This window comes from Athene noctua, chromosome 19, assembly GCF_965140245.1.
Source record: "Athene noctua chromosome 19, bAthNoc1.hap1.1, whole genome shotgun sequence".
Classification (NCBI taxonomy): domain Eukaryota; kingdom Metazoa; phylum Chordata; class Aves; order Strigiformes; family Strigidae; genus Athene; species Athene noctua.
In genome coordinates, this window is record NC_134055.1 from 6,835,283 (window position 1) to 6,851,743 (window position 16,461).

General features: G+C 45.9%; 2 protein-coding genes and 2 non-coding genes across 9 annotated transcripts; all 4 read right to left on the bottom strand.

Annotated features, from left to right (window-relative positions):
* Positions 1-42: 42 nt before the first annotated feature.
* On the bottom strand, positions 43-5,376 carry SUMF2 (sulfatase modifying factor 2). 4 transcript variants are annotated; one of them, XM_074922792.1, is made up of 9 exons: positions 5,317-5,376; positions 4,537-4,693; positions 3,439-3,553; positions 2,802-2,846; positions 2,436-2,586; positions 1,829-1,884; positions 1,307-1,391; positions 637-802; positions 43-281 (listed from the first exon to the last, which is right to left on the bottom strand). In XM_074922792.1, exons 2-9 carry the CDS (start codon positions 4,671-4,673, stop codon positions 176-178), a joined length of 861 nt encoding a protein of 286 aa, XP_074778893.1. In that variant the 5' UTR covers positions 4,674-4,693; positions 5,317-5,376; the 3' UTR covers positions 43-175. The 4 variants fall into 4 exon arrangements, with proteins under 4 accessions (XP_074778893.1, XP_074778890.1, XP_074778891.1 ...); XM_074922789.1 differs by lacking the exon at positions 5,317-5,376 and adding an exon at positions 5,069-5,250; XM_074922790.1 differs by lacking the exon at positions 5,317-5,376 and adding an exon at positions 5,064-5,249.
* Positions 5,377-6,475: 1,099 nt separating this feature from the next.
* On the bottom strand, positions 6,476-13,413 carry LOC141968403 (T-complex protein 1 subunit zeta). Of its 3 annotated transcripts, XM_074923027.1 has the most exons (14): positions 13,240-13,413; positions 12,874-12,937; positions 11,681-11,815; positions 10,868-11,041; positions 10,610-10,713; positions 9,828-9,938; positions 9,329-9,488; positions 8,984-9,066; positions 8,475-8,571; positions 7,904-8,051; positions 7,449-7,582; positions 7,230-7,332; positions 7,005-7,077; positions 6,476-6,832 (listed from the first exon to the last, which is right to left on the bottom strand). In XM_074923027.1, the coding sequence occupies exons 1-14, from the start codon at positions 13,371-13,373 to the stop codon at positions 6,760-6,762; spliced, it is 1,593 nt and encodes a 530-aa protein (XP_074779128.1). In that variant the 5' UTR covers positions 13,374-13,413; the 3' UTR covers positions 6,476-6,759. The 3 variants fall into 3 exon arrangements, with proteins under 3 accessions (XP_074779128.1, XP_074779131.1, XP_074779129.1); XM_074923030.1 differs by lacking the exon at positions 11,681-11,815; XM_074923028.1 differs by lacking the exon at positions 9,828-9,938.
* On the bottom strand, positions 10,080-10,215 carry LOC141968524 (small nucleolar RNA SNORA15). Its single transcript, XR_012634888.1, has one exon. It is a non-coding gene; the product is annotated as a small nucleolar RNA SNORA15 (small nucleolar RNA).
* LOC141968525 (small nucleolar RNA SNORA22) lies at positions 11,203-11,334 on the bottom strand. Its single transcript, XR_012634889.1, has one exon. It is a non-coding gene; the product is annotated as a small nucleolar RNA SNORA22 (small nucleolar RNA).
* Positions 13,414-16,461: the final 3,048 nt, after the last annotated feature.

Here is a 16,461-nt window from a genome sequence, read left to right on the forward strand (position 1 = left end):
GCCTGCCATTCCCAGTCACTGCTCGTGCCCAGACATCCCAGCACAGAAAGGAGTTTTAGCTGAAAGTATTTATTTTTCATTTTTAAAACTGTCTGGGTTTAACGAAAGTGACTGCTGGGGGTTACTGTTCATCTCCACAGGAGAAAACGCCTTCAGGTCTTCCCAAGTGACCTCCTCAGAGCTCAGGTTTGGTCCGGCTCTTCTCGGCCAGGACAGGCAGAACGTCGGCAGCGCAGCGGAAGCTGAGGTTGTCAGAGGCAGAGTCTGGCGTGTTCCCCATTCTCATGGGGCGGGGGGGGGGCAAAAAAAAAAGACCCAAAATTAGGGATCCTTCCTAGTTAACACTTGTATCATTTAATGTGATCCTCTGTAACAGACTAGAAACATCTTCCATGGCCCCTGAGTAACTTCACAACAAGCATCTCATTCTAAACACTTGATGGAAAATACACAGGGTTTGAAAAGCAATTAAGAATGTATTTATAGCAGTAAAATTTTTACCAGTATTTGCAATATGCTTTCCTAACTGCTTCTCAGAAAAACTGAGTAGGAAGAAACAAATGTCTTTTACAATAAAACCCCCTCCTTCTGCAACCAAGCTAGGAGAAATCACTGCAAAACAGTGCCCAGACCTACCTGGTAGTAACACGAGCTTTATGGTTTGCAGACCCATCTGCAGTGTCTATCCACGAGGCACCTCTCAGGACCTGCATGTTCTGAGCACGCTGCCTCGATGACAGCCCTGGGGTCAGGTACTCGGACGCAGTCCACTCCCAGGTGTTCCCCAGCAGGTCATAGAGCCCTGACACACACATGGTTTTGCATCAGGATTAGGAGAGCACGTGTGCAAGGACTGCAGAAGCACTTTGGTGTATGGGAGGGGGGGTGAAACATTCAAAGCATCACTGCAAGAGCATGGTTTAATTGTGAGACTGGGAACCAGGAACTCTTCACTGTATTTCAAACTGGCCCCAGTTTACAACTGGATCTTTAAAGCCTCCCATCGTTTCCCATCCCAAAACCACGTGCTTGGGATTTTCAGGTAAATCACACTGAAGTGCAAAATAACTAACTTCTAATTAAAAGCAGGGGCTGGTTTGATGCATTGAAGAGCACCAGGTGCACATCAGCCAACTTCAGTAACAACCATCAATGCTTTTTGCTGGGCCCAGTTATTCTGTCAAGATGCTGATGTCATCCCACATCCTATCTGAAAGTCTGCCCCAACTGCTGGATTTTATAATTAGCATTAATTTAGGAAGCAGATGCCATCCCCAAAACCAGGGTGGGGATGCTCACTCCATACCATAGTTGTTCTGAGGAGGGAACGCTGCCACCGGCGAGACGCCGTGATAACCATCTTCAGCCGTGTCAACCCTTGGGAAATCGCCCTGTGGGAAGAAAGGTCCCTCCGAGCAAAGACCCACCGTGGAGACAACACAAAGTCCTGCTCTTCACAGGACCATGTTACACTTGAATAATGGAAATAACTCCCTCTTGTAAATTTAACTTTACGCAGCATTTCTGGCTGCGAGAGGAGATCAACCATCTAAAGTTCTCCCAAGACAACCTCCTTTTCAGACAAACTTATGTATGACTTTTTGGAAGCACTGAAATCCCAGTTTCCCAGGGAAGCTGGGCTGAGTCTGCTCCCTCTAAGGATATTTTGGATAACCCACCCGGAGCTGAATGTCATACCCTGCAGGTACATCTGCATTGCTTCCCAGGACCACACAGCCTGCTCAGGCAACCACGCACACTCTGCAGTTGAGTCAAACACCACCCTCAGAAGAGCTCAGTGTAGATGGGATGATTTTTAGGATCTTACCTGCCACAGATTTGTACGGTTTGGCTGAAACTTGTTTCCCCAGGGATACACCCTTTCTGCCAAAGAGGAAGAGACACTTATCACCCCTGTGTCAGTCCAGCCTCTGCATTGGCCTATTTTTAACCAAGCTTTTATGATCATGCTTTTCTGCTCAGCTCAGGACACCGAGAGGTGTTATATGAACAGGACTAGTCAGTTTAATCCCTGCAGACTGCCAAGAAGGCAAGGAGAGACAGAAATCAGCAACAGCTTCCCATTTACAAACCATCACTTGTGCCAGGGAGTCCCACGGTGCCCCCAGTGATCCCAGCAACTGTTTTATGCCACCATCAATGGGTGGGGGCAGGTGGGTCACTCATTGCCCCAAACCCAAGAAATGGTATTTTTAGCTAGCAGAAGTGCTTTGTTTAGGAAGATACGTTGAGACCATAGATAAGCCACTTCTTCCTATGTTGTTATTATTAATTTGACTCTTAGGTCAAAAAAAGGTGGTTCAAGCTCCCCAGATTAACCTCTGAAAACATCCCTGGATGGAGGTTTAGAACTGGTAGAATTAACACTACTCAGTGCCTTGGTTTGGCAAAAGGTCAGAGCTCATGGTACATACGCTCCAGTCCTCCCCTGGCAGCAAATTCCCACTCTTCCTCTGCCAGGAGCCTCTTCCCTTTCCAGGCACAGAATGCCCGCGCATCATTCCAGCTCACGTGCAGCACCGGGTAATCCAGCCTGTCCTTTATGCTGGAGCCAGGACCTGAGGGCTGCGAGGAATTGCATCAAGCAGATTTTAATTGACTTTATAAACTTTTCAATTAAAAAGGGAAAAAAGGACTGAACAGGCCAAGGCAGGGAACATGCAGCAACCAGAAATGCTATTTTTTTTCCCCCCTATTTTCAGTCAGTAAGGTTCAGCACACACCAACACATGCACGCTCCCAGCACACAAGAGGACTCACCACACCTTATTTTTACTCACCTGTCGCCAAAAAGCCTTCTCGATGGGCAGCCACCAAGGGGCAGACTGGGAAAAGAAGCGACACCAGATTAAAGCTGAACTGGCGACACCCACCCGACACCATCCTACAGCAGTGTGCCTAAAGAAGAGCACTTATTAGTCTGGAAATGGTGAAATGCTGAGGTTTGAGCTGGGTTATCATAGGCATTTTGATAGTGCTTTCCAAGTGGAAACACCTGCTTTTAAAAGTGAAAATAGATCAAGAGATCCATGCTGTTCAGTTTTTCTATTTTAAGGTTTGATTAATAAAGTACTTTGAAATGCGCTTTGTTCTCTCCCAGCTCACTGGAGCATTCCATGAGTCCAGTCTGACAGTGTTTGGAGAGGATGTAAATCAACCCAGGCTCAACCCTGCTGTTAGTTTCAAAAGCAAAACAACCCAAGACTAAAGAAAACCCACTGAGTATAGCCAAGCTCTATGCTGAGAGGTAACTGCTACTTAGTGGAAAAGCAATACCAGCAAGGATCTCCCCTCCTGGTTTTGTTTATTTTGGGGTTTGTTTTTTTCCACTTAAAACAGAGGTCAGACAGGGATGTGATCAGAAATACCATCTCCATCATCATCACTGAAACTCATCGCCATGGGATTTAGATTTACCTCCAGTTTTTGGGTGACTTTTTTTTTCAGCTCTTCAGATACGAAATCCTCAAAGACAAAGCTCCAGCCAAATGCTTCTGCTTCTGTTTTGTATTTCTTTTCTCTAACAAACTCCCTGGCATAAATACAACATGCTCAGGCGTCTGGTTAAGAGTTCTTCAGGAGTTCCACCACCACATACAGCAATCTGCACACGCAACAAGTTCAGAGCAAGGCAGAATGTACACGACCTACAGACACCCTACATCTGCAGAGAGTCCCAGCTCCTCCCTGACACAGCTCCAGTTGGTTTGATACAGATTTAACAGATAAAACAGTCTTGTTTGCATCTGTACACAGATCTGATAGTTTTTCTGTCACCTGTGCAGGTAAACTCACCCAGCACTCTGGTCTTCCATAAAATGAAATATTGCACAGATCAAAAATCCCTTAAAAGCCACTAAAACCTATGGCTGCTGTTAGTTAAATGTCCCCAAAATGCAAAAGAATGGCACATACTGCTGAATAATCTCATCCTGCTTCTGTCCCAGTCATTTTCCAATTGCCTAAATTCCCATTACTGGGTGTTTCTCGGCTGTACTGGTGTGTGGAAGTGTTGGCTCTTTTTAACCTACTAGGGCTCAATCAGGCAAATAAAGGCATTTCCATTCCCCCCCCCCTTGTGCATTTATTAGCACGCTGTGCAAGGGCTTCTACAAAATACATGGAGTGGCCCAGTGTTTACAAATGGAAATCCAACCTATAGGAACCTGAAATCTGTAGTACAGCCCTATTAGTAAGAAAAAGCCACACACGCAAAAAAGCTCGCTTGCATGGAAAAGAGGAAAAGGGGAGGAGGGAGAAAGAAGAGAAGAGGAGGAGGGAGGAAGAAGAGGAGGAAGCACGTCTGCAAGCTACACTGGTAAAATGCTTCAACTTGCACCCGTAGTGCTGGTTTATTACTGACAGACACATTTTTTTCTAATGAAGGTGCTGGGCACACCCAAGCATTGGCTTTCAAACTCAGAACCAGCCCCAAATACCAACACCCCATCCTCCCTGCGCCTGCCCAAGCTACCGAGACCCCACGAGTCAAGGGGCCCAAACCTTCGCTCTTACCGGAACTCCCTGTTCGTGACGGGGTATTTGTCGACAGCAAAGGGCTTCACCGTCACCTCCCTGACGGGCCCCTCTTCATTCCTCTTCTCCGGGGAACTGAACCCCATCCGAAACGTCCCACCAGCCAGCTGCACCATGCTTTCATCCTTTCCAAACGCTAAAAGTGAAGAAATTCAGTCTGAGAACTTTCATTTTAAAACACAACCGCACAGGCCTGTGTGCATTATTTGCCAGAAAGTCATTTTATGTACCGGAGGTAGGGTGCGATATAGTAAGTGATTACGATTAGCACTTGTACAGGTCTGCATTTTTCTGATACCAAGCTTTAAATATTTTTAAAAGTCCCATTTTCAGTGTCTCTCTTGGGGAAGGAAGGGCCTCCAGTCAGGTGAAATCAGCAAGGCAGCTCCTTTAAATTAAGGGTTTGCTGCAGTTAGAAGAAAGGGAACGCGCTCAGGGAAAAACCGAGTGATTTTTAAGGCCTCCCCGCAACAAGCCAAGGCAGAGGGACCGGGAGAAAGCAGCACCTCACCCCGCCGAGCGCTGCCCAGCAGGCAGCAGCAGGCCAGCAGCGCCGGCCCCAGCCCCAGCCCCATGCCCGGGGCCGCCGGCGGCAGGAGGGGGATCCCCGGCGGAACCGCCTGCTCTGACCCCGGAGAGCTGCGGGCCGGGGAAGTGTTTCCGGGCGCTTCGCCCCGCGCCCCGCCCGCCCCCACGCGTGGGGGTTCCGGCATTGCCGAGCCGGAGGCTCCTGAGGGGCCGGGGTGCCTCCGCCATTACCCTAAAGGTTGAAGAATATTTCGCCTCCGCTTCTGAGGAGCCTCCTGCTGCCGGGACAAAGCTCTCCCTTAAGGCAGTTCAGCGTTTCACATGTCAAAGTGTCTTTCTGCCTTTTTTTTTTTTAAAAAAAAAGTTGCTTGTCAGCCAGCCGGCCCCCTAGTGTTGAAGGTTAAAATTTTAGGACAATGTCACAATATTATGCTTCGGTCAAGAAAGATGTTCTTTGTCTATGTTAAAGCCAAAGGCATCCCCATCAGAACAAGTCGATAATCGCCTTTGAGCAAGGACAGCCTGGTGCAACTAGACCCTGAAAAGGGGTCATCACCACCTTGGTAAGCAAACTCAAGGTCCATGTATCCCTCACTGAACTCCCCTCATTATAATACTAAAAATCACACCGACAGATCAACACCCTTGCCCTGAGCACACACAGAAGTATCAGCTGTATTCTATGTGAATTACTAACCATCCTAGAGGATGGACTTGGAAAATTACTGTAAAGTCCCACTGGTGTGCTTGATTTGTGGGAAACTACCAAGCACCCAGGCTTGAGCAACCCTAAAATAAATAAGCAATGTCTGTCCTAAACATGTGATTATAGACCTATTGCACATCAGGTGACAAACCCACTTTTTGGACAACACTGGGACTAGGGAATGAGGCTCCTGCCTCTTAACAAAACCCAGCTGGAATTAGGGAAAATGATCTAAGACTGCAGGAGTCTGTTCCCCTCCGATAAACCCAACCACCTCTTGGCAGGATGCTTGAGCTGAAGATGCAGTTCTGCCTAAGTCTGGTACAGCACCAGTTGTCCACGAATCCTTTAAGACAGCAGGAACAGTGTTGAAAAGCTCCCAGGGTGTTACCAACATGCACAGAGTCTTTCACCACTCTGCAGTAAGTTAACTCCTTTTGTTTGTTATCAAGTACAAAACTATGAACTGCTAGGCTCAATCTGGCTTTGTGATGAAGAAATTCCAGGCTTGAGCCCACACTACTCCAGCAGCAGAGCCTGTAGCAGTGTTTTCAGAGCCCTGGTAAGTATTGGAATCAGGGAGAAAATCCAGCAGGCAGAGCTGGGAGCCAGAAAGGGCAACTGGAGGCCTGTCAGCCAGCCCTGCTCCCAGAGGAACGGTGTTTTAAATAACTGACACACATAAAGCAGAGAACTTAACAGTTTATTGGGTAAAAAGGAAAGCAAATTCAGTTGTACACATCAGTGAAATTAAAAATAAATAACTGATTTTTAGAGCCAAATATCTGATTAAGATGCAAATGTTTTGAGTGGCCATGTTCACCAAAGAGGGGCTGCTTGTTACACCGAAGTAACTTCTGTTGCTGGGAAAATCCACCCCAGCTGAGAAAAGAGCACCTGGGGGGATTTCTTCAACATTCCCTGGGGCACTACCAGAGCCATCCGCCACGGACAACAGCAGATCCAACTCAGCCTTTAAGAGAGGACATCCCAGCTCGCATAATTTCATCCACCAAGAGAATGTTGCTAGCGATCACCGTGCTAGAAACGTTAAATAAATAATGTTAGAATATCCATTTTGACATAGTTAGTAGATGACTCAGCTTCATTTCTGCCTTTCAAGACAGTTTCCTCTATGTGGGAATCCCTCAATTCCACATTATCGTCAACAATCAAACACCCATCGGTAAAGTGAAAACAGCGTAACATTTACCATGAATGAAGCAGTTGCTTTTTGACATTGTAATTATCCCAGACTCCAGCTGCTGCAGCTACCATTGGCTCACCTACAAAACAAGTAAAATAGTCTTTAAAGTAACACCTGCCAAGGCATTGAGCACAGCTTTTTATGAAAACAGGTACAGCTTTCTGCATTCAGAGCTGAGCCACAGCAGTTTCCTACTACAGCATCATCCCATTTATTTTAGAAAGTTCTTACCAGTGTTCAGATCAACTCCGGTGAGCTGTCCCGATTCCGCGTGTTCTGCCTGAACCTTCACCAGAGCTTCCTGGGGATCGTAACCGGAGTTCTGAGCCAGAACCTTGGAGAGAACAGAGACACCGTTTCACGTCGTTGAATTAAAAAGAGACCTCTAGCAGAAAAAGCCATGGGTCTTAGCATGCTTTAAAGCCACTTTTATTCAGGCTCTCCTTATACCTTAGGTATGATGAGCAGAGCATCAGCAAAAGCTTGAACTCCAAGCTGGGCTCTTCCTTTTACGTTAGGTTTATGCTTAACAAGCGCATTAGCTACGGCCACTTCTAGTGCACCTGCTCCTGGAACCACACACCCTGCAAGGGAAAACTTGATACTGAGACTTCAAAATAAGCACCTATTCCCATTTAAACAGTTGCTTTTTAGTGCAGTTTTATTTCTTCTCTCATCCTCAGAAAGACAGCTTGTCTCTAGTCAGGTAAGTACTTACACAGTTATCAACTACTTGTAAAATACAAGATCTAACAACAGTAACTAAAAGCACTTCACACTGAAATACGCTTAGCTGGGTGCCTAACTGCACTGGATTATCAAGGAAGCCAATACAAAATTCATGAATTTTGAGAGGAATTTCACCAGAAGATCCTTAATTTCACTAAACAAGAGTGGAGACTTACCATCCTCAATAGCGTTTTTAACAGCACGCAGACCATCTCTTACTGCATCCTTGATTTGTGTGAGCGTATGCTTATTGGGTCCCCTGATCAACAGGGTCACAGAGCGGGGGTTGTCGCATTTCTCAATAAAGGTGTATTTCTCTTCACCCTGTAAAAAACAGGGTTATGTATTCATGTCACACGTTTGCTTAATCAAAGTATACACATAATTAAAAAAAAAATAATTTAAGAGACACTTTCAGATTCAGTTCTGCACCAACAGCACTTCACAAAGTGATGAGAAGCAGAACCACCTCATTTCCATTTTCTCAGTTTTACAGATATTAATAATGAGCACAATATGGAAACAATGGGAAAATACATTATGACAAGAGCAAATATCCAGGTAGCTGTTCACATACAAGTGGGCACTGGGATGTGAAATGCCACCAGCCTTTATTCATGCTCTACTACAGCTCTTAGAAGACTTTAAAAAAAAAAATCCTTGGACAGACACATCAAGACAAAGGAAAAGCTGGCACCAAGTGATGCGTATTTAACCTGCCTTCAGCTGGAAGCTGGTTGTACTCACCAGTGTGTACTCGTAGACAAGCCCTGCGTGTCCCAGACAGTCAGGAGTGAGATCCTCCACCGAGTTCATGGCAGTACCACCACATGCAAGGGTCAGTCTGAGGGAGAACACACCCAGCTTAGCACCTGCTTTGTATTAAGTAAAATGTGAAGTCACTAACGTAACAACAGTATTTCAGCATGCAGAACACCACACTTTCTAGGCTTGGAACAGTTTGCTTCTGTTCATGAAAGAGCTCTTCATAGAAATAAACCTGTAGAAATAGTCTCCTCTATAGGTGTCTACATTTGGAGCACACTGACAGGTCTAATTCCTGCACCACCCAGTGCACTGTACAAAGCATTTCTATGCTTTGCACAAACTGCCCTAAGTTACCCCAGGAAGAGCTGGATAGGTTGAAATGGACTTTTTAGTGCACATCCTTAAAGGTGGATTCAAGCCAGACTTGACTCACTGTTCTAGTTTGGAAGAGCAAGTTATTTTACCCCCTCCTCTCCCCAGGAACTGACCTTTCCATGTTCCTCCTTTTAGCTCTCCGCAAAGCAACTATTCCCTCTTTTGCAAGCGCATCCAAGGAAAATGGGTCAATTCCCTAGAAACAAAGAAAGTGACCATCAGGATAAAGAAAAGGCTAAAAACGCCGTCTCTCAGTCTGACACTAATGAGTAAGTTCTTCCTTGGGGCTCAGAGAAGATCTCATGTAAGATCTGTATGCATATATTTAAAAGTACATCAGCCTAAATTTAGCTATTTCTGTCTGAAGAACCGTACAAAGAGAGTCAAATAGTACATGGCTTGCCAAGAAAGCCAGCATTTCAAATTAGTTTTTCTAGTTAGTTACCCCTTCATCTCACCTTCTGGTTGATCACAATAAATCCTTTATCTGAATCACCACAGACTCTTTTTTTCAAGTCTATGATTTTGTTCACTCTGTCTTCAGTGAACTTTCTTTCTGCTTTCACTAGCTTCTCTCTCTCTTCAGCACTTTTATAGAAGAATCCAGAGCTCACCTCCCTGAAGGAAAAAAAATAAATGAAAAAGCAGTAAGACAACTATCCTCTGTGCCAAAGAAATAAATGAAGGGAGGACTTCCAGCCTTCCTTCAACAAAACAACAAAATAAAAACCACCATGAGAAGCTCTGCCTCTCAAAAACATTTACTCAGCCCCCCAGCTCCCCTTTTCCAAAAAAGGATTGCAGAAGGAGCATCACCTCTTCCATTCCACTTTCCATACTACCAAACCTCACTCTGGAAGTCTACACAGTCTTCTGGTTCTTATTTAAGGACACCTTAAATAAAAGTCTTTAAGATGGGATCATTTTCTGCTCCTCACCTTGTTGCCGAGTACTTACGTTTTCTCATATTCTAGAGATACATTGCAAGTAAGAACATAAGCGTCTTCCACTCTTTTCTTCATGTCAGGATGACGAGCACCATGATCCAAAACCAGCCCTCTAATCAGCCTGAAAGATGAAAAAGTATTTTGTCTGTGAACGTACACTTACAGAAGATACACATTTCACAGAAGTGCAGACTAGTCAAGAGAGCTGACAGTGCAACTGGTCCAACACGAACTGCCTGTGCACTTGCGTTGGGAGTAAACAATATGTATCCCACTTCCAAGGACATGCTCGTTCTCACAGGAAGAGCATACCGATCAGTGTGAAAAAGGAATTTATTCTGGCATAGTGTCTGACTGCATTAGCTACTGAGGAAAGCTAGTGCAGAATTCATCCATGCCACTGAGGTAAATATAAAGCCTATGGAATATCCAACTACATGACTACAATCCAGTTTCTATTTACTGAATGAACAGATATGTGCCTAAAACATAATCAAGCCACCAACATTATTATCAAGAAAAAAAAGTATTTTTTCAATGTTGTTACATAAAAGACTACGCCAGAGTTACTCTTTGCTAATTCAAAAATCTCTTGGCAGGGAATCAAGTTTAGTGACGGGAAAAGTGCTGCTGTCTAGATAATTTGTGGCTGAAATCTGTATTTCTGCCTTATAACTTTTCTAGCAGTACCTTTAGGACACTCAAGTTCTTCTAAGAAGAGAAGAAAAACCCACAGACTACTCAAATGTCAGGGCACCATTAAATTGAAGCTCCAGGATACTTATTACTTACATTGTGTCCGTTTCTGATTTGTGCTTCATCTCCATGATCTCTACCATGTGGAGGTCAATAGGCTCATCTGGTTTTCTGACTGTCAGAACAGAATCTACTACAGCCTGGAAGAGAGGGGAGGGGAAAAAAGCCCCAAAACAACCATTAGGCTATCACAGTGCAAGTTTACTTGAATGAGGGGTGGATGAAAAGATGTGATCACAGCACTGTAAAACTTGGACCTCTTCACCCAAGGAAAGAAGAGACACATACGCTTACCTCTGTTAGGATGTCAGCCAGCTCAGTATGAACTTTAGTACGGAGGGATGTTCTGGCAACATCCATAAGGGTCTCCCTGTCCATTTCCTTGGTTACTTTGACCTGCTCCAAAATTTCAAGAGCTTTTTCCTTTGCAATCTCAAATCCTTCTGCTACTATCCTTGGGTGCAAGCCCTAAGGCAAGGGAAGAAGTCATTACACAATGGTAAAAATGTTAAAATGGTAAAAATGTTAAAAATGAAAACAAAATGGTACTTTTTCACCAACAGAACCCGAGGTTTTAACATTCCATGGAAAGTCAAAACATAGGGAATATGCATCCTACAAAGACAAGATGATGTACTGTCCTTCTGAATACATATAAAAGGAATGCAAATCCTTCCAATGCAGAGGAAAAGTACAGATTATTCTAGCACAGAATTGAAACCAAGGGAACTACAAAGCACACTTGGGTGTTCACTGTGCAGTACAAACACCTATTCTGTAATTTATCCAAAATACCTATCAGGGAGGATCTTCCTGTTAACATACAAGTAAAATAAGTGTTTTAACTCACACAAAACAGGTTAACAGCAGGTATCAGACAAAACCTTATTAAAAGTTAAAGTATCCACAATAAGTGGTTTTGATTTTGAACAAGTTTTAAGACTTCCTCTCCAGCTTTTCCCCATTTTGCAAGTTCTGTGATGCACTCACGTTAAGCAGAAATATATATTCATGTTCGTGAGTATTAAACATTAAACAAAATGAGCTGAATGGCCTCAGATGAAGCTTCTGACTTGTTCACCTACAAAAGAAACACCGCATACATACCTCAGAAATATAGAGGTCTGCCTGCTTTAGGAGTTCACCAATGATCAAGACGTTTGAAGTGGTACCATCTCCAGTGATGTCATCTTGTGCTGTTGCTACTTTTGCTATCAAGGAGGCTGTGGGGTGTTGTATTTGCTAAACAAAAAGAAGCAGCTGAGCAGTAAATCTTACTGCACTGGTACAGGAAGCAAGCAGTCTAAAAATCAGCTAAACGAAGTATTTAAGGACTAGTTGATGTTTTCACGATTCATGTCAATTCAGTAGGTTTCGATAAATAACAGCAATTAACAATCACTTTGACAATAAGTTAATTGAATTAATCCATACACTACTATTTTGTCCCCCTCAGATTATGCATCTACACAATAACGCTGAGTGCTAAGAGTCAAACTAGTCCTCAACTCATCATGAGCTTGACAGAATCCTTTTCTCTTTTAGGCAAAGGATGCACCGTCACAACTAGATTGCTGCTGGCACTAAAACCAGCATGTTTAAAGCTAATTTAGGAATCTCTGCATGATCAGTGCTGCACATACCCTAATTGGCTTGTTAGTGTTTGGCAATTTATTATACTCATTATTATGAAACTAAAGAACATTAAATCAGTTGGTTTCTTGCCAGGTCCTCTGCTAAGATAACATTTGGTGTTCCAGCCTTGAGCATCAGGCCTGTCTGGCCAAACTTCACAACCACCACACAAGCTTAGGTTACTTAGAGAAGTCAGCCTTTAATAGAAGGAACACACACACACATCGCTTAGTATCTCCAATGGCTGTCTGAAGCCTATGAACCTACACAACAGTACCCACATTTAAAAACGCTGGTGTACTAGAGCAAGATAAAATCCAGTGGGACCGTTTACACCGTTGTTCAGCTTTTTATCATTATTTTAAGTACAGAGGGCCAGTTATCATTATTTCAACAGTTCATGTTTCCTTTTAAACAGCAAAGTTAGCACACAAACTTCATTCAGCATCTTCAAAGCTGCACTTACTTTTTTACCTTCCTCCCAAGGGACATTTTGCCCTCAACTGCACAGGCAAATGCACAGAAATGTGGGCTGGGGGCAGCAGGGGACGTGGTCCCCTCTCAGCCACAGACACTCAAAGGCAATACCAGCAGGCTCCTGCCTCGCTAAGACCCCTCACGGCTCCCCAAGCTTCTCACCGCCGGGAGGCCAAGAACCAGCTCACCATTTCCTGGAGCAGCACGTTGCCATCTTTGGTCAGCTTGATGTCTCCAGCCCCCGACACCAGCCTACGGGCGACACAAGGCGGGTTAGCAGCCCGCCACCCCCGGCCCCGCCACACGTGGCCGGCCGAAGGCCCGCACCGCTCCCTCGCCATTCATTCAGCCCCACCCGACGGGGCGGCCTCCCCCTTTGTTCCCCGCCGCATGGCGGCGGCAGGAAAGTCGTCCCGGCCCCACAGGAGCCGCCGTCCCCCGCCCTTCTCCTCACGCTTTCCCTCAGGCCGCCCGCGCGTTAAGGCGCCTGCCTACACCCCCCACCCCCTCCCGCCTTCCCCCAGCCCCGCGGGTGCTGCGGGGGGTTCTCTCACATCTTCATGGTGCCCTTGGGGCCCAGGTTGGTCCTCAGCACCTCCTGGAGCCCGCGGGCCGCGCTGATGTTCACGGCCAGCGCGGCCTGGGCACGGGCCACCTCCGCCTTGGGGTTGAGCGCCTTCACCGCCATGGCCGCCGCTCCGCTGAGCGCTGGGCCCGGCCGCGCGCCGGGGCGGGGACGGCGCAGGCCACGCCTCCCCGCCCGCCCCTTCTAGAACACTCCGGGGAACGCGCGCGCCCATTGGCCCACGGCCGAGCTAGCCGTATTTCTACTGGCTGCGGCGCCTGTCGCTCCGCCGGTGCGCTCCCGCCCGCCTCTGCGGCGCCGTAGGGGCGGGGCGCGCTGCCGCGGGGGTGAAGCGGGAGCGCGGCGGCCTGAGGGGCCCGGCGGTGCGTGTGCGAGCGGGGCCTTGGAACGGGCGGGGTCGCTCGGTCGGTAATCCCAGCTGCTCATGTGACGGACACCCCCCCCCCCCTCCGGCAGGTTCACAGAACCGTGAGAATAAATAATTAAACCCGGTGATTTAACATTAGATCGATAGAATTAATAGTTAAGTGGACTGGATTAATAATCAAAATGATTCTTGGTAAAAATTCAGAGTCGAGGTTAATCAAAACTTGTCTTCTCTTAATGCAGGAGCTGCCGCGTGGGCTGCTGGGGCCTGCTTAGCTACTGCAGCACAGCCCTGCACACCCAGGCCTTTCCTGGGCCTGAACCCTTCACAAGGCTTTCAAAGCACAGGGAATGATTTATCCCAAGGCCACACAGATGTTTCCTGTGAGGCCTGTGGAAGAAAACCAGAAATATTGTTGAAGTCAAGGCAACCTTGATGGGTGCTGGAAGCATTTGGCCTACATGGTCTGTAAGGCCCCAGTCCCTGAGGCTGTGAAACATTTGCATCTTGCTGGCTTCGGGCTCTGAAATGGAGGACAAGTGACAGTTTCCCTTGAGAGGAGCTTGAGACGAGAGCTCCTGCCATGGTTCCTTACACACACCAGAGGCACAGATCGCATCAGGTTTGGCTCCCACATTGCCCCATCTGGGCTTGTACCCCCAAACACCCCTCTGCTACATCTGAGCAACTGTCAGTATCAGGCGTGACACAACTCTCTTGTTATTTCATGTTATTTCATGAGGAAGGTGCCTGCTTTCAGAATCATGGCCTGTGGCTGCAGGGGTGTGCCATGGAGATCCAGGACAGTTTTCAGTGTTCCTGCACCTTCCTCTTCTCCGGAGGTGCTAACCCTCAGCAAACAGGGACAATTGGCCCCACGGCCAGGATTTTGTCACTATTTGGTACAGAGAAGAAAGACAGCCTCCCCCAACGCTCATCCACCAGGTGTGAGGATGGCACAGGGTATATCTGCCCCATTCCATCCTACTTTTTGCAGCAGGGAGCCCTGGGTGCAGCCCTGGATGATGGGCTTCAGCAACCCACTGTGGTGGTACTGAGCAGCACTGCAATGGGCCGTGCATGGCGTCATACCACTTCGTAAAGTCTAAGCCTGCTGTTGGGTACAATTTTGTTGCACAAGCCTTTTGGGGGAGCTTGACCGAAACAGTGAGTGTCAAGTGTCAGGGCAGACTCACTAGCCTTGCCGGTTTTGGCAGTAGGCTATGGCACCTGCTGGGAACCTGCTCTGCTGCTTTGGGTGAGGATCTCAGGTTTCTGGGCAAAACGCCACACTGTGCAGGAGGACTCCCATGCATGACCTGTCAGTCTGACTTGGCAGGTCAGGAGGGGACTGCTGCTAATATGCTTGGGTTGCTGTTTTTCTAAATGTTTTAGATGGAGGTGGTGTTTGAACATAATACAACACAAGTTTGGATCCCCTTTGTTTAGCTGAGCAGTGCATATGTCTTGTGAAATTTTAATGCTGACTTTTTAGTATAGTGGCTGGGCTTTCTGTTCTGTTACTGTAATCATTAGAAATAAACATTAAACATTGCAAAATGCAGGAAATTACACCTGGCATTTCATAATTGGCTCAGAAACTCTCCTGTTAATGTTTAGTCTTCATTTTTGCTGGGATGCTACTGGCCTGCTGAAACCATAACAAAACACACCAACCCTGCCCTGAGAGGCTGAGTGCTTTGATGCAGTGCCTGGTTAAAATACCTGACTCCCCAGCTCTGCCCTGGATTCTGCAGCCAACAGGTCACACACAAATATTTTTCTATTCTTGCTGCTCAGGTTTGTAATTTTTTTGCCTCAATCCTCTCTCAAGGCTGTTCTCAGCAGAGGGCGGCCTTGTCAAACCCATACGCATACCAGTGGGCACATTGTATTTTATGTTTTCCTTGCTGCTGTTCTGTGATCTGTGTGGGTGATGTCCCACAGAAATGAAGGAATTACCTCTCCTAAACACCTGCGATGTGTGGGGCTGGCTGCTGACAGTGATATGGCCATTCCCCAAGCAGGTTCAGGTTTGTGAGGGGAATTATTACTGTGGGAAAACAAAGCAGTCATTCTGGGAAAATGTAGTTTGAAAAAAAAAAAAAAAGAGAAAACCATTTTCAAAGATATTCTAGTCCTTCATGTAGGTGGTCTCTGCTTTTTGTACAAATGAAGAGGGTTTGTAGTCACATACAAGAGTTTGGTGCTGTGCTTGTATCGATAGTTACACACGAGCTGTGCTTTCCACTCCTGAACATCCTCTTAAAGCTTCCAGGCAGACCTCCCTGTGTTTCTTTGCTAGATCACATGTCTGAGGATAGTTATTTTATAGTAAGGTAACATTTCTCAATAGCATTTTCACATTAAATCTCTATTTTGCAGCATTTTACAGACATCAGGACAAGTTTTTCTTCATTTTTCAGTCTTAGCTGTAGTTGTTGAACTGTTCTGCATATTTATTTTTAAGGCATAGTAAAAATACAGGGCAGATGCTTACTAGGCCTACATTGTCCTTTGAAATCAATGGATTTACAACAACTTACACTAGATTAGAATCAAAATATTTAACTGAATTAAACTAACATATCTGTTAAACTAAGCCAAATAAAGGGACTATCATGAAATATTCAGCAGTAGTTCTCTTAGTCAAATCATGCACTGCTTATCTTGGCAAAAACACTTCTGAGATTCCCAGTAAAAGCCCTTTTCCTTTCATCTTTATCAAGACCTGTTTTCTTTTAACCTTATTCACAGAAATGATTTCTAAATCTGTTTTAAAAACATACTGTTCTGCCACGACAAAACTAACAAACAGGACAA

Coding starts and splice junctions, on each gene's coding strand:
- SUMF2 (XM_074922789.1), bottom strand. CDS start 5,132: ATGGGGCTGGGGCTGGGGCCGGCGCTGCTGGCCTGCTGCTGCCTGCTG. Junction 4,694..5,068: donor GCTGGGCAGCGCTCGGCGGG/GTGAGGTGCTGC, acceptor CTTCACTTTTAG/CGTTTGGAAAGGATGAAAGC. Junction 282..636: donor AAAGCTCGTGTTACTACCAG/GTAGGTCTGGGC, acceptor CCGCCCCATGAG/AATGGGGAACACGCCAGACT.
- LOC141968403 (XM_074923027.1), bottom strand. CDS start 13,373: ATGGCGGTGAAGGCGCTCAACCCCAAGGCGGAGGTGGCCCGTGCCCAG. Junction 9,067..9,328: donor TTATTGTGATCAACCAGAAG/GTGAGATGAAGG, acceptor CTTTGTTTCTAG/GGAATTGACCCATTTTCCTT. Junction 7,333..7,448: donor CTCTGCTCATCATACCTAAG/GTATAAGGAGAG, acceptor GTTCTCTCCAAG/GTTCTGGCTCAGAACTCCGG.